The sequence below is a fragment of the Gadus morhua genome, chromosome 5 (assembly GCF_902167405.1).
Source record: "Gadus morhua chromosome 5, gadMor3.0, whole genome shotgun sequence".
Lineage (NCBI taxonomy): Eukaryota > Metazoa > Chordata > Actinopteri > Gadiformes > Gadidae > Gadus > Gadus morhua.
In genome coordinates this window covers 12,941,850-12,968,573 of record NC_044052.1, presented here as the reverse complement: position 1 = coordinate 12,968,573, position 26,724 = coordinate 12,941,850, and the positions used below count along the sequence as shown (strand labels likewise).

At 48.2% G+C, this 26,724-nt stretch overlaps 2 protein-coding genes across 2 annotated transcripts in view; one reads left to right on the top strand and one right to left on the bottom strand.

Annotated features, from left to right (window-relative positions):
* The window catches only part of ltk (leukocyte receptor tyrosine kinase), a 41,486-nt gene extending 29,585 nt beyond the window's left edge, over window positions 1-11,901 (top strand). Inside the window, exons 20-29 of the mRNA XM_030356752.1 lie at window positions 2,637-2,823; window positions 3,177-3,267; window positions 5,014-5,078; window positions 5,822-5,951; window positions 7,902-7,999; window positions 8,269-8,361; window positions 8,861-8,962; window positions 9,211-9,345; window positions 9,886-9,976; window positions 10,486-11,901. Of these exons, the coding sequence (XP_030212612.1) occupies window positions 2,637-2,823; window positions 3,177-3,267; window positions 5,014-5,078; window positions 5,822-5,951; window positions 7,902-7,999; window positions 8,269-8,361; window positions 8,861-8,962; window positions 9,211-9,345; window positions 9,886-9,976; window positions 10,486-11,670 (2,177 nt within the window). The 3' untranslated portion in view covers window positions 11,671-11,901. The remainder of the gene's footprint in view (window positions 1-2,636; window positions 2,824-3,176; window positions 3,268-5,013; window positions 5,079-5,821; window positions 5,952-7,901; window positions 8,000-8,268; window positions 8,362-8,860; window positions 8,963-9,210; window positions 9,346-9,885; window positions 9,977-10,485) is intronic.
* Window positions 11,902-13,236: 1,335 nt separating this feature from the next.
* On the bottom strand, window positions 13,237-25,945 carry itpka (inositol-trisphosphate 3-kinase A). The gene is made up of 7 exons (XM_030356705.1): window positions 25,226-25,945; window positions 20,031-20,130; window positions 18,950-19,163; window positions 16,720-16,924; window positions 16,251-16,352; window positions 15,712-15,783; window positions 13,237-15,327 (listed from the first exon to the last, which is right to left on the bottom strand). The coding sequence occupies exons 1-7, from the start codon at window positions 25,670-25,672 to the stop codon at window positions 15,028-15,030; spliced, it is 1,440 nt and encodes a 479-aa protein (XP_030212565.1). The 5' UTR covers window positions 25,673-25,945; the 3' UTR covers window positions 13,237-15,027.
* Window positions 25,946-26,724: the final 779 nt, after the last annotated feature.

Genomic DNA, 26,724 nt, shown 5'->3' with positions numbered 1-26,724 from the left:
ACGATTCTCAATTAATTCGAGCAAATGAGGCAAACTTTATGTAAACAAAAGGACGAATCAGGCGTGAGCTGCTAACTAGCTATCTAAGGTTTCAGCTGATAACTAGGAAGCTATAGCTTCATGCTGCTAGCTTAAGTTCCATGCTTTGAATGTACGCTGCTTCTTGTGTACTGGCATTCAGGGAAACAATTAAGGGAGAAGGTTGCTTTAAGTAATAACCATCCAAAAATTACTTTTGATCGCGTTCAATTCAACCTGATTCATTTGAATGTTTCTTGTGTTTTTAATGTTTTACTTAAAACATAAGGTACCACTCTACTTCAAACGCTGCTATGTAATATTTTGTATTTAACTTTGCCTGGTCAGCACTATAAATATTCCTTATTGAGCCAAGACTGACTGTGGATCTGCGCTTAATGACTGAACAGAGATATAGTGATGTAGGACAGTGTGGGCAATCAGGCTAATGCTACTTGTTCTCTCCTCTGTCCCCGTTCTCGTGGCAACCATCCTTGCTGAGGCTGCATCACAGCTATAGTCTCTGATGAGGAAATGAAGAGTCTCTCACTCTAACATTCTCTTCCTCGCTCTTTCTCTCTCTCTCTCTCACATCCTCTTGCTCAATGTTAGGTAATGCTTTATTGCTATAATTTTTCAATTCCCTATAGTGTGCGCTTGTTTGTGTGTGTGTGTGTGTGTGTGTGTGTGTGTGTGTGTGTGTGTGTGTGTGTGTGTGTGTGTGTGTGTGTGTGTGTGTGTGTGTGTGTGTGTGTGTGTGTGTGTGTGTGTTTGGGCATTGACCCAAGGCCTTGGTGGATGTGCATTATGAATGCTGTTTTAAGATGTTCTGACTCAGATGTTATCTGAGCGGATCCATTATTCCCCAGGATACTAATGAGCGCCAACGATGCTGATGACATGAATGTTTGAGATATCTGCTACTCATTTAGAGGTCAGAGCATATTGGAGGGGTTGCTTCATAATGTTTAGAAACATCAGATGGAAACGCATGTCTTTGTCTTCTTTGGGTGATTCAGTGAGAAGGGTTCCTCAGATCAGATGCTCTGATTAGGGGGACTTGGAAGTGAACTTGCTTTTCAGTCGTAATGAGGCGCAGTTTTGTCTGTAAAAAACTTAAGGGCTGTCCACATCATTTTCAATAAAAAAATGTCAAGGACGTTGAGTGTTAAATAAATTATTTAAATCTTTACGAGCGTTCATGTTCACTTAATTTTGTGATATATCTAAGGTCGCTGGTGCACTTATTTTATAAATTGTGAATCTGTGAACTTCAACAAGTGTTTCATAAATTTGGAAGTAAAATTCATAAAGGGAAATGGGAACATCTTTGTTTGGTTATACTATACATGTGGGTGGTTTAAGGATGGCGTACCTTCTTCATCTGAGTTACTGTCGAGCAACTTAGCTCACAAATCCTTTCCTTTCGACACACACGCACACACACACACACATACACACAGGTGTAGTGCGTCCGTCTCTACACATCCTCCATCCTCGTCTTTGTTCACCAGCCCAAGAACGATAATACGCTTTATGTGCCCTAGTTCTCCCCCCTGCAGGGGGGTAGCCCCCTCCTACCCCACCCCATACCTCTCCCCTCCACCTCCCATTTCCTCTCTCCCTATACTCCCCCAAGCCACCACTCTCCCCCTCCTCCCATCTCCTCTCTCTCTCTACTCCCCCTACCCCACCACTCTCCCCCTCCTCCCATCTCCTCTCTCTCTCTACTCCCCCTACCCCACCACTCTCCCCCTCCTCCCATCTCCTCTCTCCCTATACTCCCCCAAGCCACCACTCTCCCCCTCCTCCCATCTCCTCTCTCTCTCTACTCCCCCTACCCACCCCTCTCCCCCTCCTCCCATCTCCTCTCTCTCTCTACTCCCCCTACCCCACCCCTCTCCCCCTCCTCCCATCTCCTCTCTCTCTCTACTCCCCCTACCCACCCCTCTCCCATCCTCCCATCTACTCGTCCTGTCTCCTACCTGCCCTGCACCCACCCCACCCTCCCACCCCAAAACCGGGCGGTGCCTCGACGCCACCTCTTACCTGCACGCAGCACCCCTCCCTGGGCTCAGCACCCCTCCCTGGGCTCAGCACCCCTCCCCCGGCTCAGCACCCTTCCCTGGCCGGCGACCCGCCTGCGTGGGGGCTCACAGCCGCTCCGGTGATAGGGTGAGTCTCAGCTCGCATGCTCAGGTCGCTAGGGGCGGTAACCAAGGAGAGGACCACGCCTGAGGCTGAAGAGGGCCTGAACCACCAGAGTCACGGCCCGGCCTCCTGTGTGGAGACCGTCTCTCTCTTAGGGGGAACACAGCCACTCTCCCCCCCCCCCCCCCCCCCCCCCCCGAACCCATCCCATTGTCCCTCCTCATCAGGGAGCATCACGCGACCATGTGACCATGTGACCGGACGCTGCCGGACCCCTCCTTGTGTTAGCGCTCCTAAAGGGGCAGAAAGTATGGCTGACTTTCACCTGGAGGGGTCACCTCACACACACACACACGCAGTGTTTCGTCATCGTTCATCATCGCTGCTGTGCTGTTATCCTCCTGGCTTCTACTAACACAGTCTCTCCTCCCTCCCACCCCTACCCTCCCCCGTCCCTCCCCCTCCAGTGTACTACCGCAGGAAGAAGCAGCTCCACGCGGCCCGGCTGGGGCTGCAGAGCCCGGAGTACAAGCTGAGCAAGATCCGCTCCTCCACCATCATGACCGACTACAACCCCAACTACTGCTTCGCCGGCAAGGCGGCCTCGCTCAGCGAGCTGAAGGAGGTCCCCCGCCGGAACATCACGCTGCTCAGGTGGACCTCCTCACGCCTCATCCCTCTGTGTGTGTGTGTGTGTGTGTGTGTGTGTGTGTGTGTGTGTGTGTGTGTGTGTGTGTGTGTGTGTGTGTGTGTGTGTGTGTGTGTGTGTGTGTGTAACTGTATTTGATCCACTTGTCGAAATGGCGGTAAAATCTTGAATGTTGGATCACTGCGACCGCTCTCTGGTCTGAACCACAGGGACATAGGACAGACGATTGTCTTTCCACCGTCCCTTCCCTGTTCCTCCCTTCGTGGTTGCGGAGGAACGTGTTCCCTGTACTCCGCCTGATCTCTGTCTCCTCCTCCTCCCTCATGGTGGACCCTGGTCTTCTGTGTGGTGGGTGCAGGGCGCTGGGTCACGGGGCCTTTGGGGAGGTCTACGAGGGCCAGGTCCTGGGGATGTCCGGGGACAAGAGAGCCATGCATGTGGCCATTAAGGTAAACTGGAGCATACATGAATACACCTACACACACACACACACACACACACACACACGCACATACATACATACATACATACATGCATACATACATACATACATACATACATACATACATACATACATACATACATACATACATACATACATACATACATACATGCATACATACATACATACATGCATGCATGAGTACACACTAGAGATACGCGGATGGGCTATTATTTCATCTGCAACCGAAATCCCAAACGCTCCATCCGTCCGCCATCCATCCGCACCAACGTTTTTGGACCAATTTTCAAAACCGCACCCGCCCGCCATCCGCTGGTTGTATTTAGCCTACTATACAGGCCTATTGCATATTTTTTGCAACAAAAAAGAAAGCCTTTATATTAAAGAAACGCAGACTCAAGCCTATTAATTCCATAATTCGCAGTCCACCGCACAACAGTGCAACATGCATGGTCACATTTTTTATTGTACATAACAACTCCAAACCTTTGCCTGCTTGTCTTGCAAATCAAAGTTTTCTGAAAAAATTGTCTTACCTTCTTTCTTGCCCGTGGATGTTATTGAACTAGAAGTTGAGCCAACCACGCATCTCTATTCCACACACACACACATACATACGCAATGCTCACACAAGCATGAATACACGCACACACACATATATACGCACACACACACACGCACACATACATACGCACACTCACGCACACACACATGAATAGACGCACCGATACACACACATACATACGCACACACACACACACACACACACACACACACAAATTAATACAGGCTCTCACACACACACACACACACACACACACACACACACACACACACACACACACACACACACACACACGCACACACACACACACACCCCATACATCCATCCATACATACATACGCATGCACACACGAATGCGCACACCTGCAGGCCCACACACACACGCACGCACGCACAAACGCACTTGCGCGCACAAACACACACGGGCACAAGTGATGACAATATGACATTTAAATAGGACACAGGTCTCTGTTCTGCACACACACACACTATATTTGAATTGGAGTTTGATCAGTATGCCTCACCTGCATTCTTGCATGGCTATGATTACCGCATAACTCATAGATTATGCATTGTTAAAACAACTTGTCCCATGCCAGTCCATTATCCAGACGTTTGATGTGCCATAACGGGGCCTGTAGCTGCGTCGAGATGGGAATCAGGTGTGGATTCCTGCTTTTATCTCCACATGGGTCTCCCTCCTCATCGCTCCTCGTCAATAGACTTAAGCTCTCGTTTAGCTCTGCCTTCCTGCTTCACACACACACATGCACACATGCACACGTGCACACACACACACACACACACACGCATCCACGCACACAAACACACACACACACACATATGCACGCACATGCACGCACTCATGCGATCACACACACATGAGTGCGCGCGCACATGGATGCGCCCATGTGAGCACACACACACATGCAGATACACATTACACATAAGCATACAGGAAACATACAGAAACACACACACTGATGCATGTATACAAACCACATGTAGACACACATACGGGTGCCCAGGCACACACACACACACACACACACACACACACACACACACACACACACACACACACACACACACACACACACACACACACACACACACACACACACACACACACAAACCACTTACTGCCTGTGACTTCTGGCTCTGCAGACACTTCCTGAACTCTGCTCGGAGCAGGATGAGATGGATTTCCTGATGGAGGCTTTGATTATGAGGTGGGTCCAACCATGCTGGGACTCATTCCCCTGAAACGCACACGCACGCAAACACGCAGAGAGACAGACATGCACACTCTCGCCTCACACACTCTCCGCTCCATCATCTATAATACCCTTATGATGAACAGACCGTAACACGGGACATGGCACGCATAAAGTACCAGAGCTGATGCGTGAGTACGCTCTGCGTGTTCTGGTTCCTAATGGGAACCGTCCAGCCCAGCTTGGACCTGGAGCCCTCAGACCAGCCAGATCACAGCCCTGCTGGCTTCTCATTAGCTGGATTGTTTTGTCCTCCCAGACAGATTTGATCTGTTAGAAGGATAAATCACACTGCATGACCTCCATTTCAGGGCCAGAGGTGGAATCTTCTCCACGAACGATATCTGGTTATGAATGCAGAATCTGCAGGAAAAGGGACACGATTGTGGTATCGGAAGCATCTCAAGATTTTTTTTGTAGTCAGTTTGTAGTCCAAGTAGTATTGACTCATCAGGGGTGAGCGGGCTGTGGTTGCTTGCAGGTATCATTGTTGATATCTCTTGATAGAGATGAGTTGAAATGTCTTCTGGACCTGAAACGCTTATTGGATTATTACCTGGATTATTTGCTAGTGGTGGTCAGTAGTTGCAGGTACTGGTTTGGTGTTCCAAAGTGATGCCGCTTGCTAACTCTTATCCTGCGTGGCATGGTCCTCCACCTTCTCCCCCCCCCCCCCCCCCCCCCCCCCCCCCCAACAGTAAGTTCAGCCACCAGAACATTGTGCGCTGCATCGGAGTGAGTCTTCACATCCTGCCTCGTTTCATCCTGTTGGAGCTCATGACCGGAGGAGACCTCAAGAGCTTCCTGAGAACCAACAGACCCCGGGCTGTGAGTCCCCTAAACACGTCATATACCTCTCTATCTGAGTCATAGACCACTCTATCTGAGTCATACACCCCTCTATCTGAGTCATAAACCCCTCTATCTGAGTCATAAACCTCTCTATCTGAGTCATAGACCCCTCTATCTGAGTCATACACCCCTCTATCTGAGTCATAAACCTCTCTATCTGAGTCATAGACCCCTCTATCTGAGTCATAAACCTCTCTATCTGAGTCATAGACCCCTCTATCTGAGTCTTAAACCTCTATCTGAGTCATAGACCCCTCTATCTGAGTCATAAACCTCTCTATCTGAGTCATAAACCCCTCTATCTGAGTCATAAACCCCTCTCTCTGAGTCATAAACCCCTCTATCTGATTCATAAACCCCTCTATCTGATTCATAAACCCCTCTATCTGAGTCCTATACCTCTATCTGAGATTTAAAAACCTCTATCTATATATTTATCCCTGACTCTGTGTTCTGTTCCAATGTGTGCAGCAGGAGAACGCCCTCAGAGTGTGATTTACCTTCCCCTCTAGTACACGCTCTATTGCTATGCACGGGGTCCTATTGTCCCACTGATCTGGGGTCTCATTTATAAAACTGTGCGTGGGATCGTTACTAAAAATGTGCGTACGCCCAGAAGCCAAGTTTTGCGTGCGCCAAAAAATATTCAGATTTATAAAACACTGCGTACGCACACCTGTACGCAATCTTTGCTTTATAAATCACATACTAACTATAACTGTGCGCAGCTGAATCAGCTTCACGTTCCGCCCTCTACACGCCCCATTTTAACCATAAATGGTCAATGCAAATGACCTCATGAATGCGATCTGCATATGAAACAGACTCAGATGCCGGTATTATGTCTTGTTGGAAACAATGGCAGAAGTACTGAGAAAATCAAAAAAGCGAAATTTCACGGAGGTTGAAGTGGAGACACTTGTGGGTGAGATGGAGGCCCGAAAGGTAGTTTTGTTTGGCGGTCACGGGATTGGAATCGCCAACAACAAAAAGCAGAGTGAGTGGCAACATGTTGCTGCAGCAGTGAACTCTGTCAGTAGCACGGAGCGCACAGTCCCAGAATTAAAAAAGAAGTGGTCTGACATAGAGTTACATATTTTTATGTAGCCTACCAATAAATCGTTATGGTCCCTAAATACCCTCTCCCTCCGAATCCTGCATGGTCCGCCAGAAGTGCCATATGGTGCAGCATTACCACGGCGCTCACCTCTGTATTTATAGGGTTACGGTAATAAGACTGACGAGAACGCCTTGGATAATCAGTTTGTAATTACCCACGTAAAATGTTCTTGAACATAACCCCTTTTTAATGCCTGATTTGTCATGAAAAGCATCAAGAGTAACGGACAACGATTGTGATGAGTGTGGCTTGGTTTTTCACACTTGGGATTTAATTGACATTTGATCATGTGTTAACAGTGTCACATAAAAATATTATGTTATTGACACATGTTGGACAGATGCTTTATTCCATGCAGTCGCGCCGTCAGTGGACAGTATTGAGTGACGGGATTAAATATAGAGAATTTCTTTTAATTTCTATTCTAAGGAGATATTTCTGGAGTTATAACTGAGAAATAACGCAGTGGACTTAAATTATTCTGATTAGGATTTAACACATAATACGGTTTGAAATTAAATTGATGAAGGGCGATGATAAAACATAATCGTTCTTCTCACTCTGCAATTCTTCAGTCTGACTTCAGTTCACCACCACACCGTCTGTGTCGCCAATTCTCCTTTTCCTCCAAACCATGCGTACGCATAGGTCAGAGTTTGCTTAGGGCTGCGCACATTTTCCCGTCAAGTTGGTTTTTTATAGATCACAACCTTGGCGTGAAAAGTCACGTACGCAACTTTCAGCCCCGTTTTGTGCGTACGCAACGGTTATAAATGAGACCCCTGGTGTGTGTTGGCTGTGTGCAGGGCCAGACCTCCTCCCTGTCCATGCTGGAGCTGCTCCACATGGCCAGAGACATCGCCTACGGCTGTCGCTACCTGGAGGAGAACCACTTCATCCACAGGTTCTCCACCACCCTGATGGTCATGCATGCAACCGTCAGCACTTCGCTCTGAGCTTGTATTGGGCAAACGTTTTTCAACTGAATTTCAACGTTTCCCTTTGTTCCAGATCGCTCTCATTTTAGTATCCAAACAAAACCATATGAATTCATTGAGAGAGTACTAGTTAAACCGTCATCCCTCCTCTCTGCTGCGTTAAGTTTGATGTTCCTCCTTGGAATTCCTCACTGGGAAAGCAGAGCACATGTTGACCAGCTTCTGTCTGCTTCAGGGACATCGCGGCCAGGAACTGCCTGCTGTCCTGCACGGGGCCCGACCGCGTGGCCAAGATAGGAGACTTCGGCATGGCTCGGGACATCTACAGGTAGGGGAGCCGACCGGATCTGAACGGCCTCGTAACACCAGCCGCCATGCCAGCGTCTGAGCTTCCTGGACGCGAGGGGTTTGGAGCAGCAGTAGGTGGATGACAGCGAAGACTAGATTTACATTTAGGGCATTTAGCAGATGCTTTTATCCAAAGCGTCTTACAATAAGTACATTTGTCAGAAGAAAGAGAAACAATACATGGCTGTCGGTACATTATGGATGTTCATAGAACCAAGTGCCAAGCACTTACAAATGCTAGAATGAACCCCTTCTCCGTATACAACAAAGATAGCGAGGCTAAGACACTACACAATGCTAAGGACTATTTTTAAGTTGAAGGACGTACAACATACATAAGTGGGTAAGAGGGCGGGGGGGAGGCTATGGAGAGTCTGGAAATGTCCTTGCTCTTGCTCCCTGTCGTTGTTGTTGTTGTTGTTGTTGTTGTTGTTGTTATGGTGAGAGTACCTTCGTAACCGACGTCTCTCCCGCTGCAGAGCCAGCTATTACAGGAAGGGGGGTCGCGCCATGCTCCCTGTGAAGTGGATGCCCCCAGAGGCGTTCATGGAAGGCGTCTTCACCTGCAAGACGGACACTTGGTATGAATACAGGCTCTGCCTCGCTGCCTCAGACTGGCAGGAAGGTCCTTTGACCTCCCTGCCCAGGGACCACAGATGCAAATGAGCTATTCGGCTAACTCTGGCATATAACCTGTTCTGTACATGGTCCCTGTCAACTAAACAATCAACTAAACTAAACCATGAGTATTGGTTTACAGCACTGATTTTAAGAAAGAGTTCATAACTGTGTTCTTCTGGGATCTCATAGTCTCTGTCTTCCCCTGCAGGTCGTTCGGAGTACTGCTGTGGGAAATCCTGTCCCTGGGTTACATGCCGTATCCCTGTAAGACCAACCAGGAGGTGCTGGAGTTTGTAACCAGTGGGGGGAGGATGGACCCCCCGAAGGCCTGCCCAGGGCCTGTGTGAGTTCAAAGTTCAACCCCTCTGATCTGGTAGAATAACTGAGGGTGTAGAGAGAACCGTGTTGACCATGGCTCTATAAGTAACTCTATATAAACCTCCTCGTCAAATGACATCCATACTGCGTTTAATCCATTATCTCTGTGTGAGAGCAAAGGGAATGTTATCCCTGAATTAACGACATGATGCCCTAGCTACATGTGCTTTTTTCCCATTATTTGGTTAAACATGGTCACATGGTTATATTAATTTACAGTACCCATGTGACCATCGAAAGATAAGGCTGGGAGCCGTACTGTGTGTGACCTTGAATGACCCCTGTCCCATGTGACCTTGAATGACCCCTCTCCCATGTGGCCTTGCATGACCCCTGTCCCATTTGACCCTGAATGACCCCTGTCCCATGTGACCTTGAATGACCCCTGTCCCATGTGGCATTGAATGACCCTGTCCCAAGTGGCCTTGAATGACCCTGTCCCATGTGACCTTGAATGTCCCCTGTCCCATGTGACCTTGAATGACCCCCCTCTCCCGTGCTACAGCTACCGCATCATGACCCAGTGTTGGCAGCACACTCCGGATCACAGACCCAACTTCACCAGCATCCTGGAGAGAGTCAAGTACTGCACTCAGGTAGGCCTGCGTGACCTGCTGGTCTCTGATAGGACCAGGTGGCCAGGACTGCACTCAGGTACGCCTTCTTGACCTGCTGGTCTCTGATAGGACCAGGGGGCCAGGACTGCACTCAGGTACGCCTTCTTGACCTGCTGGTCTCTGATAGGACCAGGACTGGCTGGGATCTGACCCACCTGGGTCCAGTCTGGGTGGAGGGTCATTAGGAAGGAGGACATGTGCAGGTCCCTCTCCACCCTATGGGTTCGGACATCCTTCCTTCAGGGTGTAGATACCTTGGTGGGGCAGCAACAGAATTTGTCTCTCCTTCATCCCAGTGGTTGTGAGTTCTAATGAGTTATCTGTTATTCGATTCAGTGATCATGTTCCTGCTTTTTACACGTTTTATACGTTTTATCTATTTTTTATGTTTCAGTTGCTCGTGTTATATTCTGGTACTTGCTGCAATATGAACGGCCCCTCTGTTAAGTGGACTCTGCACCGCTGATGAAGTCCTGTGTTCCTCCCAGGACCCAGACGTGATCAACACCCCCCTGCCGGTGGAGTACACCCCCAACAGGGGGGACGACGGGGATATGGCCACCCGTCCTGCGGACCACACCTCCAGCAGACTCCCCCCACTGCTGGCCCCCAAGGAAGAGCCCTCCCTGGCCCTCGGCCAATCCTCCACCCGAGCAGGGGTCCAGTCCTCCGCCCCCCTCCCCCAACACCTCTCCAAACCCCGCCTGCACTTGCCTCCGCCCGGCCAGCCGCCCCCCCAGGAGGCCCCGGAGCCCTCCTGGGGCCCCCGCTCAGCCAGCCCCGCCCCGGGTCAGCCCTCGTCCGGGGCGGCGGGGCCATGCACCGCGGGCTCCTGGCTCCACCCTGAGGCCCCCCTCCACCTGCACCACCAGCCCTGCTCCAGGACCAGCTCGTCCTCCAGCAGCCAGAAGCTGAAGAACAAGACCAAGAACCTGTGGAACCCCACCTACGGGTCCTGGGTGCTGGAGAGCTTCGGCCGAGGCCGGAAGACCCTGGCCCACACGCAGTCCATGCCTCTCTCCGGCTCCCCGCCCCCCACCGCCACCTCCACCAGCCCCGGCACCACCCAGGGGTCCTGCCGCCCCGCCTCGGATCACACCGCGCCCGGGGGGGACGCCTCGGCCTGCACTTCCTCCTCCGCCTCCGCCACTTCCTGCCTGGCCCTGGGGCCCGCCCCCGGCCCGGCCTCACATAAGAGCACCCACATCGGGGGTGCTGCTGCCACGGGGGTTCCGGCCTCCAGGGTAGTCCCGCCCCCCAGATTAGACCCCGCCCCCAGGGTAGACCTGGCCCCTAGGCTGGACCCTATCCCCAGGATAGACCCCGCTCCCAGGGTAGACCCCGCCCCCTGGATAGACCTGGCCAAGCTGCGGAGCTTCACCTGCGGGAACGTGAACTACGCCTACGAGGAGCAGTGCTACGGGGCGGAGAGCCTGCCCGCGGCCGCGCCCAAAGCCCCGGTGGGCCCCGGGGCCCGCTCCGCCCCCGTCTTCTCCTCCTCCTCCTCCTGCTCCTCCTTCTCCTTCTCCGCCTCGGTCCCCAAGCTGCTGCTGAAGCGCCACGCCAGCTACGGACACGAGGACGTGAAGCGGCACGGCAAGGTGGAGAAGACCATCCGGGACCGGGACTCCGGCTTCTCCTTGTCGGAGGACCTCAGCGTCACCCCGGTCTAGAGGGGGCCTGGTCTAAAGGGGGTCCCGGGCTAGAGGGGGGTCCCGTTCTAGAGGGGGGTCCCGTTCTAGAGGGGGGTCCCGTTCTAGAGGGGGGTCCCGGTCTAGAGGGGTTCCTGTTCTAGAGGGGGTCCCGTTCTAGAGGGGGTCCTGTTCTAGAGGGGGTCCCGTTCTAGAGGGGGTCCTGTTCTAGAGGGGGTCCCGTTCCAGAGGGGGTCCTGTTCTAGAGGGGGGTCACGGGCTAGAGGGGGTCCCGTTCTAGAGGGGGGCCAGGGCTAGAGGGGGTGCACCTCCCAGCGTTGATGAGGCTCCACTAGGACTCCTGCTGTTGGGGGGGGGGGGCAGAGACAGAGACCCTCTCCTCTCTGCTAATTGAGACAGCTCCTAGAACGCTGGAACACACACACACACACACACACACACACACACACACACACACACACACACACACACACACACACACACACACACACACACACACACACACAGTTTACTCAATGGCACACGATGCACTTAGATATGTACGTAGTAGCATTCCTCTACACTGTGATGGAGGAGCTAGCCCTGGAAGACGTCTGCTGGGCGTCACTTTGACCCAGCAAGCGTCTGTGTTCAGCCTCCTGCGCTGCTGAACGCAGCTCTACAGCGCTGCTGAACGCAGCTCTACAGCCCAGGCCTCTTTTACTAGGAACTATTTTCTACATCAGTCCACCTTGCTGTGATTCCTGACGCTTTGCCTCTAGAGACGATGGATCGCGTCAAGGAGGAGAACACAGGACTCGAGGAGAAGGAGAAAGTGTGCGGTACAGTTTGGTCACTTCTGTCCCCCTCTTATCGTTTTTTTCGTAACTATCTCTTTTTATATAAAGTAAAAGGCTGTTTCCATATTTGTGATTATTTTGTCATGAATATAAAGGGTGATTCAGTATTAATCAGATTAACTGATTAATTAATTGACACATGGTTTACTGTATTTACCTGCTTTCGTGCAAATAATGTGAGAATACATTCACGCTTAGATTAATGACCCACGATGCATTTTGTTTGTTAATCTTCTGATTTAGTTGCCAGCCTCTTTCTCTGCCTAGTCTTGTATTCACATATATTAAAGTGCTAAACACTTAAGTTTTTGCATTCTAACACAATGTTTACTCTAACCTCCAGGATGATTTTCTTTGTATGCACATCCTTACTTTGAGCTAACCAGCCGTAGTAGCTATTAGCTATGTATGTAGCTATGTACTTTATTCACTCATTGGGTATTTTGTTTAAGTATTGTGGTTTATGTTGTAGTTTATCACTGCCATTCAGTACAGCATCACTACGTCGTAGCGATATAGTGCATGCAGTACTGTTATAACTCAACAGAGAGAGCCATTTCCATTCCGTACAACATAACTACATCGTAGCGATATATTGCATGCAGTACTGTTATAACTCAACAGGGGGAGCCATTTCCATTCAGTACAGCATACGTCGTAGCGGTAAAGTGCATGCAGTACTGTTATAACCCAGAGAAGGAGACATTTCCATTCAGTACAGCCGTAAATATTTGTACCATGTAAGCAATTTATGGATTACTTTTGTCTTTATTTTAAACCAAAAAAATGCCAATAATAATGCTTTTGATTGGTTTCAGAGTGCTGGAGTTTTTTTTATAAACTAAGGTAGCAGGTTTGGATGATACCCTGCTGGAATTGAGTGTTTACCTCGGCAATCGTGTGACTCACCTGCTGTCGTGAACATAAAGATAGTATGTTGAACTTTAATAATTCACCGCTGACATTTAAGAGTTTGCTGGGCGTATGCTCGTGAAAGTAACTAATACTTAGCATATCCACAATGCAAGGTTTAGAAGGTGAATTGTGTATTTTTGAATTGGAAATCTCTATGCCTTTGGTAGCTAACTGTACTGTGCCACAGCCAAAATAAACAACTTTCTCTGTAATAAGGTTATTAACATTAATTTATCCCACTGAGATCAGTGTGTGGTGATCACTGACTGACTATATTACATATAAATTATTGATTGCGACCATTTGTCAATTGCATTCAATCAAATCGTAAAAACAAATGTAATTATTGTTTGTAGTCACAAATAATAAGACTAAACAGAAGAGTACTGTATCTCAAACCCCACCAATAACAAATCAATAAATCATATGCTTTACATCTTTTTAATTTTTGATATCCCAGCCAGTGTTTCTAGGAGACTGCAATAGTGTTTTTATGATGACCACAGGCAGCTTTGAGTCCTTCACAGAACCTCAGCCTGTCTCCACTCTGCTGCCTGGCCCTCCTAGCTGAAGGAAGGACAGCAGTTTGCTGCCTCTTGGAGTATCCTCACCTGACAAAATTACCTGAATATATATCCTGAATCCATGATTAAAATATCTAAATAAGTTTGAAATACATATAGTGAATATCACCATGTATATGTGCCACAGTATAGTGATGTATTGGTAATGTAGTTATATGATCTGGTGGGTGGGTGTGCAATTAATATCTAATAATGAATACTTAATCTAGAAATGTTAATATGAAATTTCACCATAATTATGTACTTATAATTGTGATATTCAGGCCAAGTCTGGTGTTGAAAACTCTTATGACTCATTTCAAAAATAAGAGTTTCCCACCTGCAGTCAGTGAACTGTCTGGTACGGGTAATGGATTCTGCTGATTCTAAACCTGCCCATAAGTGAATAGGTTATCCATTTTTCTTTCTTTTTCATCTTCTGGTTTTTCTGGGAAAGGTGATTAACCCAACGCTGCTCCTGTACTCGTTCCTAAATCCATAATGTATCATTTACTCTGAACATCAGTTTATTGTAGCTTTGCTCTTCTTAAACCCCCAGTACTACCTCAGCACTCTCATCGAACCACGCCACCTCAGAACACAAAGAACAGCCAAAACACCTTCCAGAACACTCCAGAACACCTCCCAGAACACTCCAGAACACCTCCCAGAACACTCCAGAACACCTCCTAGAACACTCCAGAACACTTCCTAGAAGCTTCCAGAACACCTCCCAGAACCTTCCAGGACACCTTCCTGAACACCCCAGAACACCTCCCAGAACCTTCCAGAACAACTCCCAGAACCTTCCAGAACACCTTCCTGAACACCCCAGAACACTCCAGAACACCTCCCAGAACCTTCCAGAACACCTCCAAGAACACTCCAGAACACCTCCAAGAACCTTTCAGAACAACTCCCAGAACTTTCCAGAACACCTCCCAGAACCTTCCTGAACACCCCAGAACCTTCTAGAACACCTCCCAGAACCTTCCAGAACACCTCCCACATCTTGAGTACAGGGTTCCCTCCCATGCGCGTTTGGGTCTCGTCCTCCAGAGTCACTGAGCGTCTGGGTCCAGGAAGGAGCTCGCTGGCTCGCCGGCCCCCGACCCCCGGGTCTCCTCCCCTGGGGACGCCCGGGTCTCCTCCCCGGGGGGCCCGCAGTCCACGGCCTCCAGGAGCTGGACCAGGTTCTCCAGCCCCCACAGGTAGCCGTCCTCCCGGTTGCCCTCCTGCCAGGGCACGGCGTGGCTCAACATCTGGCCCTCCGGTAGAGCCGAGGTCTTCCCGAAGTCGATGAGCCAAACCTCGGCACGGCCCGTGTGGTCGTGGATGAACAAGAGAGAGCTGCCCACGACCTTAAAGAGAGAGAGAGAGAGAGAGAGAGAGAGAGAGAGAGAGAGAGAGAGAGAGAGAGAGAGAGAGAGAGAGAGAGAGAGAGAGAGAGAGAGAGAGAGAGAGAGAGAGAGAGAGAGAGAGAGAGAGAGAGAGAGAGAGAGAGAGAGAATTAAATCCCTTCATCAATCATTCATTTATTTTACAGCAGCAGAGAGTATATGTGAGTTGGGTTACAGAAATAATTGAGAATACTCATCTTGGCATGTTATTGAAAACAAATTTAATTGACAGATGAGTCTTGGATTGTCTAACAGTTGTTCTTAGACTAATCTCACTAATGGAAACCAGGTTTTGCTGGTGACCTCAGTCTTGCATGTCATCCACTGCCCACCCTTTTTCCTCACCTCGTGTCTCTTGAAGAACTCTGAGGTCTGCAAGACCTGCTGGATCTCAGCCAGACGGCCCAGGTAGCTCCTCTGTGGGACACAGTGGAAAAATAGAAAGATTCAGATAAAAACTAAGAACAGTTTGAAAAAAAAAACCTACTTCGAATTGCTTGGCTGTGTTGCTGCGGTTTGCTCCCACAGTCCTACTAGTAATCTTTTCCCAGTCGTTTCTCCCAGTGCTAGTTTAAGCAGCTGGCTCCTTTGCATAATCCCAAACTCAATCACAGGTCTGGGTGTGCACATGTACTGTCATTCCCTGTCAAATATGACGTGTTCTTGTTAAAGTTTGCCTAACAATTCAAACAGTGTAAGGCGGTCTTCTGTTAATCACCAGACGGTTTAAGGGATAAGAACTTTCCTACGATTGGCTGATCAGTGAACGCGAGGTTCTGCTGAGTGACGGGTTTTTCTGGCCTGAGTGTGTTCTGGGATTCCAGGTAAATACGTGAGGCACCCTGAGGTGTTTAGCGTGGTGGGGAGCAGCAGGCGAAACGCACTACAATACTGTCGTCTTCCTCCACAAAGTCCCTGAAGACTGCGGTGACGTCCTGCTGGTTGTGCGTCTTCTTGAAGTCTGTTCTGCACGTCCCATCTGCTTTCTACAGAGACAAACAAGTCAGCGGACCACAGCCATGGTCGGGCTAGTGCCCTGAACTACAATCTACACAGGGGCTGTTGGTGGTTATCGTTGCTGTATTGTCAGGATGCTGTTGGCATAAGTGTTCAATTAAAAGTTATATGAATTTAATAAATAGTTATCATTACTCTAACAAATTGGCTAAAGTTGGGAACGTGTGTGTATGTGCACGTGTGTCTCTGAGTGCGTGCGAGTGTGTTTGTGCATTTGTGTGTGTGTGTGTGTGTTTTCTGTGTGTGTGTGTGTGTGTGTGTGAACGTGTGTGTATGTGCACGGATGTATCTGAGTATTCGTGCGTGTGCGTTCGTGTTTGTGTGTGTGTGTGTGACCTTGATGCCCTCTATCCTGAAGCCCAGGGTGTGTGTGGAGCTCATGGTCTCCCTCCACTGCATGTAGCGGGGCTTGGTGACGCCCTTCTGGGCATGCTCCAGCGCCGTGGGCCCCTGGCCGTCCACCTCTACCATCTTCTCATACAGGTCCTTCCTCAGCTTGGGCCGGTCCCGGGCCCGCACCAGCTCCTCCTCCAGGTACGTCCTGACACGCAACACACTCAGGTAATTGATGACGGATTGGTCGGTTGATTGATTGATTTCTTTATTTCTTGTTTTTTTATTTCTTTGTGTTTTTTTACTTTTCTAGTCAGTAAGTATGGTCAGTGAGTATTTTGGATGTCTACCATTTGGCATCGTAGGAAAAACTGAAGCTATGGATAAGAATGGATGCTAACAGTGCGATGCTAGCAGAAGAGTGCTAGCAGAAGAGTGCTAGCAGAGGAGTGCTAACAGTGCGGTGCTAGCAGAAGAGTGCTAGCAGAAGGGTGCTGACAGAAGGGTGCTGCCAGAAGGGTGCTTAAAGAAGGGTGCTCGCAGTAGGGTGCTAGCAGAAGGGTGCTGACAGAAGGGTGCTAACAGATGGGTGCACACAGTAGGTTGCTAGCAACTAGCACAAGGGTGCGAGCAGAAGGTTGTTAACAGTAGGGGGCTCAGTACCTGTGAATGTATATGGAGTGTATTTACTGTATATATTATGGAGAAAGAAAAGCAACCCTTTCCGTTGCAAAGAACATTGATCTGACGGGCCGTTAGGTATTATCGTGTAAGATCATACAGAAATACAGTCGATGGTCTAATGTGTTTTTTACTCTGCCAGCTAGTTCAACTCGTACGGTTCATAAACAGAAAAAATTATGTGTCGCTCTCTGAGTTCTCAACTTCCTCTTTCCTGGAGCGGGAGGGTTAGTTTCATGTGCAGAGGAAACGTCCTCAAACGCAGCGTTTTACAGTCCTGCTGTGAGTGTGTTGGTGGCCGCATGTGACTGTACTGCAAGTTATGCAACCTACACGTCGCTGGGAGTCTCCAGGGACACCCTGCTCTCTGAGCCAGCGGCCGGATGAACCTACACATCTGCATGTGCTGCACAACAGCCACACCAATCACACACACACAGTGTTTCCCTGCGGGCGTGCACGTGTGTTTGAGTGTGAATGTGCATCTGTGCCTGTCTGTGTGTGTCTATGTTAGTGTGTTTAAAGCGTGCTTGTGTGTGTGAAGGTGGGTGTTTATGTGTGTAAATGTGAGCACATCTTTGTGTTATCTTTTGTGTGTCTGCGCGTTGATGCATAATGCATGTATGTGTGTGGTTGTCGGTTTGTCTGTTTAGGTGTGTGTGTGTGTGTGTGTGTGCGCGTGTGTCTACATGTGTATTTGGTGTGTTTCTGTGGGTGCGTGTGTGTTCGGTAAAATTGTTTGTGTGTGTGGCTATGTGTGTGTGTGTGTGCGTGTGTGCGTGTGTTATTGTGTGTGGGGGGCAGGGCACCCTGCCTGCTGAGACAGGAAGTCAACAGTTACAGCAGGTGTTCCACACAGCATTGTTCTGTTATTAGCCCGCGACCGCATGTACCTCAAGCGGGGCTGCAGCGTGTGCCCTCTCCCCGTTGCTCTATACGTTAGCACCCTCGTACTGCTAGCAATTAGACACTGTAAACCGAGGTGTGTCGAAATGTTGATGTTGTTGTGGCTGAGTGAGTATGTATTAGATAGATAGATAAAACATTAGCATCCTAAAGCATCCTAACAGCACTACAGATCATATAAAAGGTCTAAACCGGTGATTCTCACCTGGTTACCTTTAGAAAGAAGCCAATGAATGAACAAATATTTAAATGTTAATTTATTATTCAATGGCTTCTATTATTTCAGTGATTTAACCCCCAATAGGTTCAGCTTTTTGTTTACTCTACGTTTTTAACAGGTCATGAAGGGATAGTTTATAACTGCAATATTAGTATAATATTAGGATTGTTTATAACTGCAAGACCCAAAAATTCTTTATTTTTTTTGGTATTGACTCAATGACTGATGACACATGGAGGTCATTAGTCTAGACCAGTTGGGAACTGGTCTGGTCTTGTCTAAACCAGAAAACCTGAAAAGAGCACCTACATCGAGATTTGTTCTTAAATGAAACAGTGTAGGCTCATGGGCTGAGGCAGCTGTCTCACTATTAATAATAGAACACACACAATTAATAATAAAACACACACAATTCTTCTCTTTCACCTTATTCCCATTTTGCAGTCCATGACGTTGGGGAGGTCAAAGGTCGCCAGCAGGTCCGTCATGTGCAAGAAGGACTCTCCGTCCTTCTCCACGACCCCCAGGAACTGGGGAACGAAGGGTTGGAGTGCGTCTCCGCTCAGCCGCTCGAAGCACTGCTTCTCGTTCTCCGAGAACTTCTTCAGGATGCTGCCCTCGCCAGCTGCCTTGAAGTTCCCTTTGGAGCAAAGTGAAGCAGTGTCACTCAGTTACACACTCGCTACTCAATTGTTACTTAGTGTTACTCAGCGTTACTTAGTGATACTCTTCGTTAGTCAGCTTTACTCAGCAGCGTTACTCAGCAGTGTTACTCAGCAGTGTTACTCAGCAGCGTTACTCAGCGTTACTAAGCAGTGTTACTCAGCGTTACTCAGCAGTGTTACTCAGTGTTGCTCAGCAGCGTTACTCAGCGTTACTATAGCAGTGTTACTCAGCGTTACTCAGCAGTGTTACTCAGCAGCGTAACCCTTCGTTTCTCAGTGTTACTAAGCAGTGTTACTCAGCGTTACTCAGCAGTGTTACTCAGCAGCGTAACCCTTCGTTACTCAGCAGCGTTACTCAGCGTTACTCTTCATTAGTCAGCGTTACTCAGCAGTGTTACTCTTCGTTACTCAGTGATACTCAGCAGTATTACTCAGCAGTGTTACTTAGCATTACTCAGCAGTGTTACTCAGCAGTATTACTCAGCAGTGTTACTCAGCAGTATTACTCAGCAGTGTTACTCAGGTTTACTCAGCAGTGTTACTCAGGTTTACTCAGCATTACTCAGTGTTACTCAGCAGTGTTACTCAGCAGTGTTACTCAGCGTTACTCAGCAGTGATACTCAGTGTTACTCAGCGTTGATCAGCGTTACTCAGCAGTGTTACTCAGGTTTACTCAGCGTTATTCAGCAGTGTAACTCAGCGTTACTCAGCAGTGATACTTAGCGTTATTCAGCAGTGTTAGATATCTTGAGATATAGCTTTGAGGTATCTTGATATGAATCGCACTATATCATTTAATGTTATCATTCTTATATTATGTTTGAAATGAGCCGGGTCTTACCTTTGTGTCCAGCAAGCTGCACCCAGTTGAGGCGTTTCCTCTGACTGGCGACGAAGGGCCAGTTGACCACAGTCTTCAGCTTCCACCAGGACTTGGTATGCTAGACAGGGCAGGACACGATGTCATACAGCTGAATACTACTCAACACAACACATCGATACGTCATATTCAAATATTATTCCTAACTATAATATACAATTATATACATAAGTTATATAAACCTTTTTTATATAATTACTATTCAATTGAAAAGGCATTTCTTTAGACCTAGACTCCGAGAGATACCTCCCTTCCTCTCTCTAATTGTTAATTTATAAATCAAGTGTTACAGCAGTTTACATTTGCATTCCCACTGAAGCCACAAAGTCTGATGGTGAGGATCAACTGACTCCTTGGCTGTATAGATTCCTCCAACGGTCTGCCAGCCTTGCAGAAATGTCAACTTCCCCCTTGTGTATTGCAATTTAACTCGGAATCTCCCGCCATGACTGACATCAACCCCAGCCAATGTGAGAGTTTCCCTCTAAGAATCATGTACAACTTTGCTGCCTGTATCTGCCCATGGTCAAGCTGTAAAATAAAAGTATAAAATAATAAAAGTCTTCCAAAACAGGACCGACCCACAGGGGGTCAGGTGGTTAAAGAGGTGGACGATGACCTCAGTCAATGAGGTGCAGTAAATGGAGACAGGAACCAAACCCATCAGAGGGCTGACTCAGCAGGCTCAACAGAAGAAGGCAGTTCCGTGTTTACTGCTGAGCAGGATGGTTAAACAGGGGTCAGACTAATGGATAAAGATCTGAATGTGACTGAAATGTCGTGTCTGTGGGAACAGATATCTACAATCTAAAACTCCCTTTTCCGCATTACGGGCGAGACGCAGTGGCAAGGTCACGTTCTGCTCAGAGACCAGCAGTAAAGCAGCTGTTTCCCTCCATCTCTACGTTCACTTATTCCCTTCATTATTCCCTCCATCTTCCTGTCTCTCCCTCTTTCTTCTTTCTTTCACTTTCTGTATCTTTATTTCTCTCACTTTTCCACTTTCATTCACAATATCTTTCTTATCTTTCATTCTGTTTAAAATCTATTTCCCTTTTATTTTCTATCATTCTCTCACACACACAATCTCTGCCTCTCTCTCTCTCTCTCTCTCTCTCTCTCTCTCTCTCTCTCTCTCTCTCTCTCTCTCTCTCTCTCTCTCTCTCTCTCTCTCTCTCTCTCTCTCTCTCTCTCTCTCTCTCTCTCTCTCTCTCTCTCTCGGGGCATACACAGGGTGACAGCTTGGAGGTTTCACAGTACACCGAGAGCAGAGCTTCCCACATCGTGAGCGCGAGCAGCACTCGGGGCGGCGTGCCAAGAGAGGAGGAACCTTTGGGGAGGCAGAACCAATCAGCGCTTTCCCTTCAGCGCCTCAACGCGTCTGTGGTTGTGTGTGTGGTTGTGTGTGCCTTTGTGTGTGTTTGTGTATGTGTGGGGGGGTGGGTGTGTGGGTGTGTGTTGGGTTGACTGCGTGTCTGTGTGTTTGTGCGTCTATGTCTGTGTGTGTGTTTGTGCGTCTTTGTCTGTGTGTGGGTGTGCGTTGGGTTGACTGCGTGTGTGAGTGTGAGTGTGTGTGTTTGTGCGTCTGGGCGTGCGTGTGTGTGTATAGAGGTGTTTCTATTCCTAGAGGCTGGGGGCTGCGGAGAGGATGACTAATGGCTAGGAAGAGGTCATTATGTTCCGTCGTGTGCCGTGATTGAAACAGGAAGTCAGCTCCAGGGCAGCGGCCCTGGGCTCTCTCGCGAGGGCTCTTGCACAGGGGCTCGTGCACGTGGGCTTGTGCACGTGGGCTCGTGCACGTGGGCTCGTGCACGTGCCTGCAGGGTTTGTTTACACTTCACCCAAGTGAGGAGGGTAGGGGCGGTGCTGGTCAAGTCAACAAGTCCTTCCCACTCCGGTGTTTGAATGTCAGGACGATGCGGGCTGCTAGGCGCAGTGTGGCAGCCCGCCTGCTGGCCTGTTTACCCACAATACCCAGCGGCGGCGTACTCCCACGGCCCGCCGCGTGTTGACCTCTCGTTGAATCATTAACTCGCTCACCGATACCTTATCAGCTCAGGCCGCCTAATGAGACAATCGGATTTGTTTTGAATGCAACGACAATGTGTTGACCATAATCTGATACAGACTTCTTGTTCAGTGAATGATTGCTTAATTAACTATAAAAAAATATATAATTACTATTTGTACAAGCGGCCCCTTATAAGAGGCGGGTTCCAGAAGATGACTGACCAGAGGAACGTCCAATGGGAGCGTTGTTGAGGCATTTTCATAAACAACCAAAATGGCTACCGCTGATGTGTTACACGTTTCGATGTTGATTGGTTGAGGGTCCGTCCAATTGCGTACGGAGGCGTTTTGGTCTGCGTTTTGTGATAGAACCCATGAAAATCAAAATCAAAGAGAGGTTCCCGACTCGTACGCATTTGGAATTTGTCTGGTGATGTCAGGCAGCTACAACTACTAATTATATTCATTATAATAATCATCATCATCTTAATCATCTCCGTAATTGTTATCATCTACTTCATCATACTAATAGTTTACCAGCAGCAGGGGTGTGGTGGAGTCTCAGCTGAACTGGTTCCGGCTAGACTGGGCTTTGCTTAATGAGTCATGCCTTAGGGAGGCTGAGTTTACTCATGGTTGGGTGAGTCTTGGGTAGTCAAGCCTAACAGCAGAAGGTCTTATGTACCCAACCCGTGCTTCTCACAGCAATGCTCTGCGCTGACATCGGAAAATATTCAAATGAGCAAAGAGAATCCTCAGAGAGCTGGCCTCGGAGGTCTTCATGTTTAGCATCAGCTCGTGAAAGATGAACGCATGTTATTCTGCTTCTTGATCGAGGTCTGTCCCTCTGTTTGGTGGAGGGGTGGACATGTAGCAAACACACTCCACCTTACACCTTCCGCCCCCCTCGCGAGCCAACGGGGCGGGGGTTTCAGACAGCTGAGGGGGGCATCAGGGGTCCACTTGTGGCCAATGAGCAGCGGCCTTCTTGCCGCTGTGAGTTAAACTTCTTTATGCATTAGGGCTCATTTTCATACCATGTCACTGTTCACCTCTGGAAAGTTCTGTTTTGTGTGTTCCTGGGAGTAATGTTTTTCGGTGAATCACTTGGTTAGAAGAATAGCTGAAATGACCTCTTTCTAATGTTCGCCTGCATAAACACTTTTGACTTCCTGAAGCGGTGGTTTGTTAAATGTCAAAGGACGAGGCGTGATGACACTTAAGATAGGTCTCGGGCTGCGTGGTGAACGCGTGGGCCGGCCGCCTGGCTTCAGCTGGGTTCAAAGACGGCTTCTTTCAGTCAGCGAATAACCTAGCATCCATGATTTAATGCACACAACGTAGAGGTACGTCTGAGTAACCGTTAAGCTTAGAAGGCTTAATAACGTGTGCACAAACTCACACACACACACACACACACTAGCTCATATGCACACACACACGCGTATGCACACACGCATGCACATACGCATGCACACAAACACACACACACACATGTATGCACGCACGCACACACACATGTGCACAAACACATACACACACGTATGCACACACTCACACACAAGCAAATGTATTCACACAAACAAATGCACACACACACACATACGTATGCACATAGACACACACAGACACACTTAAGAGCAATGCGTACTCAGTCTGTTTAAAGTAGAGTGACAGCAGAATACCTTGTATGGAAAAGCGCACGATGATCTGCAGAACCATGAAGACTCAACGTCTACTAGTCCCAAACTCAGGTTGAATTTCTGTAGCTGTAAGACCCCCAATCCCTATGTTGAATGATTCATGTGTTCACCTTGAAGCATTGATAAATTCTGATAAGACAGAATTTATCAATGCACCTTATGCGCAACACGGATAAACAGAGAAGAAGCCCTCAAACTAAAACTGTCCTTTCAGTTAGTCAATGAACTAAAAGGCAAGTAGTAAAAACTAATTTTCGGAGTATAGTAAGATGCAATCAAAAGAGACAGGAGGGAACAAATAAGTTGAGTTTGCAGAGTCTGCTCTTCTGTTGCTTTAGTCAAATCAAATCCAGGAACTATTTAACTTATAAATTCAGTATTCAATTCAGTAACTCTATTTAACTTCTCAATTCTGTAACTATTTAAATTCTAAATTCAGTAACTCTACTTAACTTCTAAATTCAGTAACTCTATTTAACTTCTAAATTCAGTATTCAATTTAGTAACTCTTTTTAACATCTAAATTCGGTATTAAATTCAGTAACTCTATTTAACTTCTCAATTCAGTTACTATTTCACTTCTAAATTCAGTAACTCTACTTAACTTCTAAATTCAGTAACTCTGTTAAACATCTAAACCTCGATGCAAGATACTGAAAGGTGAAAGACCAAGCTGGTCATTCACACTGTTGATCAGACCACCTCAAAGGCGTATTTATCAGGCAAGAATGCCGAAGTCAAACAGGTCCACCCTGAAGGTGTATTGATTCAAAGGCCGAGCCTTCGCTCCGGCGATGTGTGCTTAGGGAGATCCGCTTTATCAAGATGTTGATTCTGCCCCGAGAAGTCTGTTGCTGCGTTGGCTCCGTGACAGTAACATCTGAGAACAACCTTTCAGACGTTTGGTGTCTTTTGATGCAGACAAGAAAGGGGAGCTAGCTCTTTGGAATAAAGCACAACAAAATTATTCATTCTGCGCATGTAGGGCAATAGTTCCAGTAAATATCCAAGTACCTACAAACTTCCCTCTGCCTCAGCAGTCTTCACTACTTTAGGTTCATGTCAGTGTTTTGGTCTGTAACAGCTGAACTCAACTGTTTCAATGCTTTCCGGGATCTCCCTATTCTCAAGGTGCACAATGTAATGTTAAAGTGTACCTAATCTAGCAACACAATCACACAGGCGGGTCACAACAGATAAGTCCCGTTGAGTCATATTGATATGGAGTCAGTCATGAATGCTGGGAGACATAAAGGAAATGTCTCAAGTTTGCAAACCGTTCCCAAATTTTGGCTGCCATGTTTAAAGGCTTTAGTTTTTTAAGGTCAAAAAGCCTTAGGTATGAATCTATAGACAAATGAATATGGTTCCTATATTTATTATGAAGATATGCACTTATTTTTATTCGGATTGACTTCGTTGGAGCAGAGCCGCTCGACTCACCTCGCCGCTCTCCACTCCACCAAGGTGCTCCAACGTGATGATGCCTTTGCTCTCGCTGTCACTCAGGATGTCATCCTCCGACTCCACCAAGGAGGAACCCGTCGACGAGATGGAGGAGTTGGAGAGTTTCCTCCTCAGCGGCCCCTCCACCACCTCGTCCCAGTCGCCCTGTTGCATCTCCCGGGAGGCGCCGCACCCCTCTGGGGTGATGGTCACCTGCGGCACCCGGCGCTCCTCTGTGCGCTCAGTGGGGGCTGAGGGCGGAGCGGCGGACGGGGGAGAGCGGCGTGCTGCCTTCCTCTGACACTGAGCTGTTGCTGTTTCACTTTGGAGTTCATTGCAAACCTCGGTGGACTTACCGCATTGCTTGCGCTCCAGACGGGAGCCGTCGTTGCTGATCCCCGCCACAGCCTCCTTCGAGGTCCGTCTCCGTTGCTGCTTCGGCATTCGGTCGATCGGTCCACCGCGAGTGGGTACTCAGAAAGTAATTATGCAGAGTGTTCCCGCGTCCTGTCAAACGTGGACATGCTCAGTGAGTTCAAGCGTAAAAGTCTACGTTTGGGTATTCCGTCGGGGCTCCGCAGCGAGCCATTAGCCCTATTTTGGTCGATTCCCCGGACTGAAACCTCCGACCGAGCCGTTCCTAGCTGAGGATTGGTGCGCTGCTGGAAAGCGCTGGGGGACCCCCTGTCTGATCCGGCCCCGTCTGCTCTGGTCCCCCCCCCCCCCCCCCTCCTCCTCCTCCCCCCGGCGGGCTATGGGCCAGCCTACACGCACTGTGCGTGGTTGGCTGTAGGAGTCTTCCGTATTTCAATTCACTTTTTCGCTTCCTGACTAAGTAAAAGCAACTAGTTTACTGAATTATGTCGTTACTTCCTCATTCTGCTTCTGTACATTAGGGCCTTTTGGCTTTTCCACCCGACCACAACAATATACACAGACCTCGCTGGGAAACTTAAGCAGTTCTCTGTCCAAAACCAGACTATTAAATATAGTTAATGCAAGATATCTTTTGAATGACCTGAAGTGGAAATAATATTTCACCAATTTAGATTAAATGTTATTTTTCTCTTCACATGTCCTTCTGTGACTAAGTCTTGTAGGTCTATGTTGCCTTTGGCACCGAAAATATTGCAACAGATTATAGCAATAGGCGGAACAATATTGGTTAGTGTTTTTTAATAAAAAAGAACCGGGTTTCATTGTGGTCCAGCAGGATGGTTTCATTGTAACCCTGAACCACAGAGGTGCACTCTACTCAGAGCGGGCTGGCCAGGACAATATGCGCCTATTTACTGACCCCTGCTGGAGAGATCTGAATTGCCATTGGCCTTTTCAGAGCAAATCGATTGAGCATTTTTTCTTCTTCATAAGGATAAAAAGCACGGGGACACATCTTTTATGCGATACAGAATGGCGTGCCTTTTGAAAACCGGGCTTTTAGACATTAAAAAGGTAAATTTTTTTAGCGAATAAATACCTCAGGCTATAGTTTTAAT

Coding starts and splice junctions, on each gene's coding strand:
- itpka (XM_030356705.1), bottom strand. CDS start 25,672: ATGCCGAAGCAGCAACGGAGACGGACCTCGAAGGAGGCTGTGGCGGGG. Junction 20,131..25,225: donor GTGGAGTGGAGAGCGGCGAG/GTGAGTCGAGCG, acceptor TGCCCTGTCTAG/CATACCAAGTCCTGGTGGAA. Junction 15,328..15,711: donor AGTTCTTCAAGAGACACGAG/GTGAGGAAAAAG, acceptor TCTCTCTTTAAG/GTCGTGGGCAGCTCTCTCTT.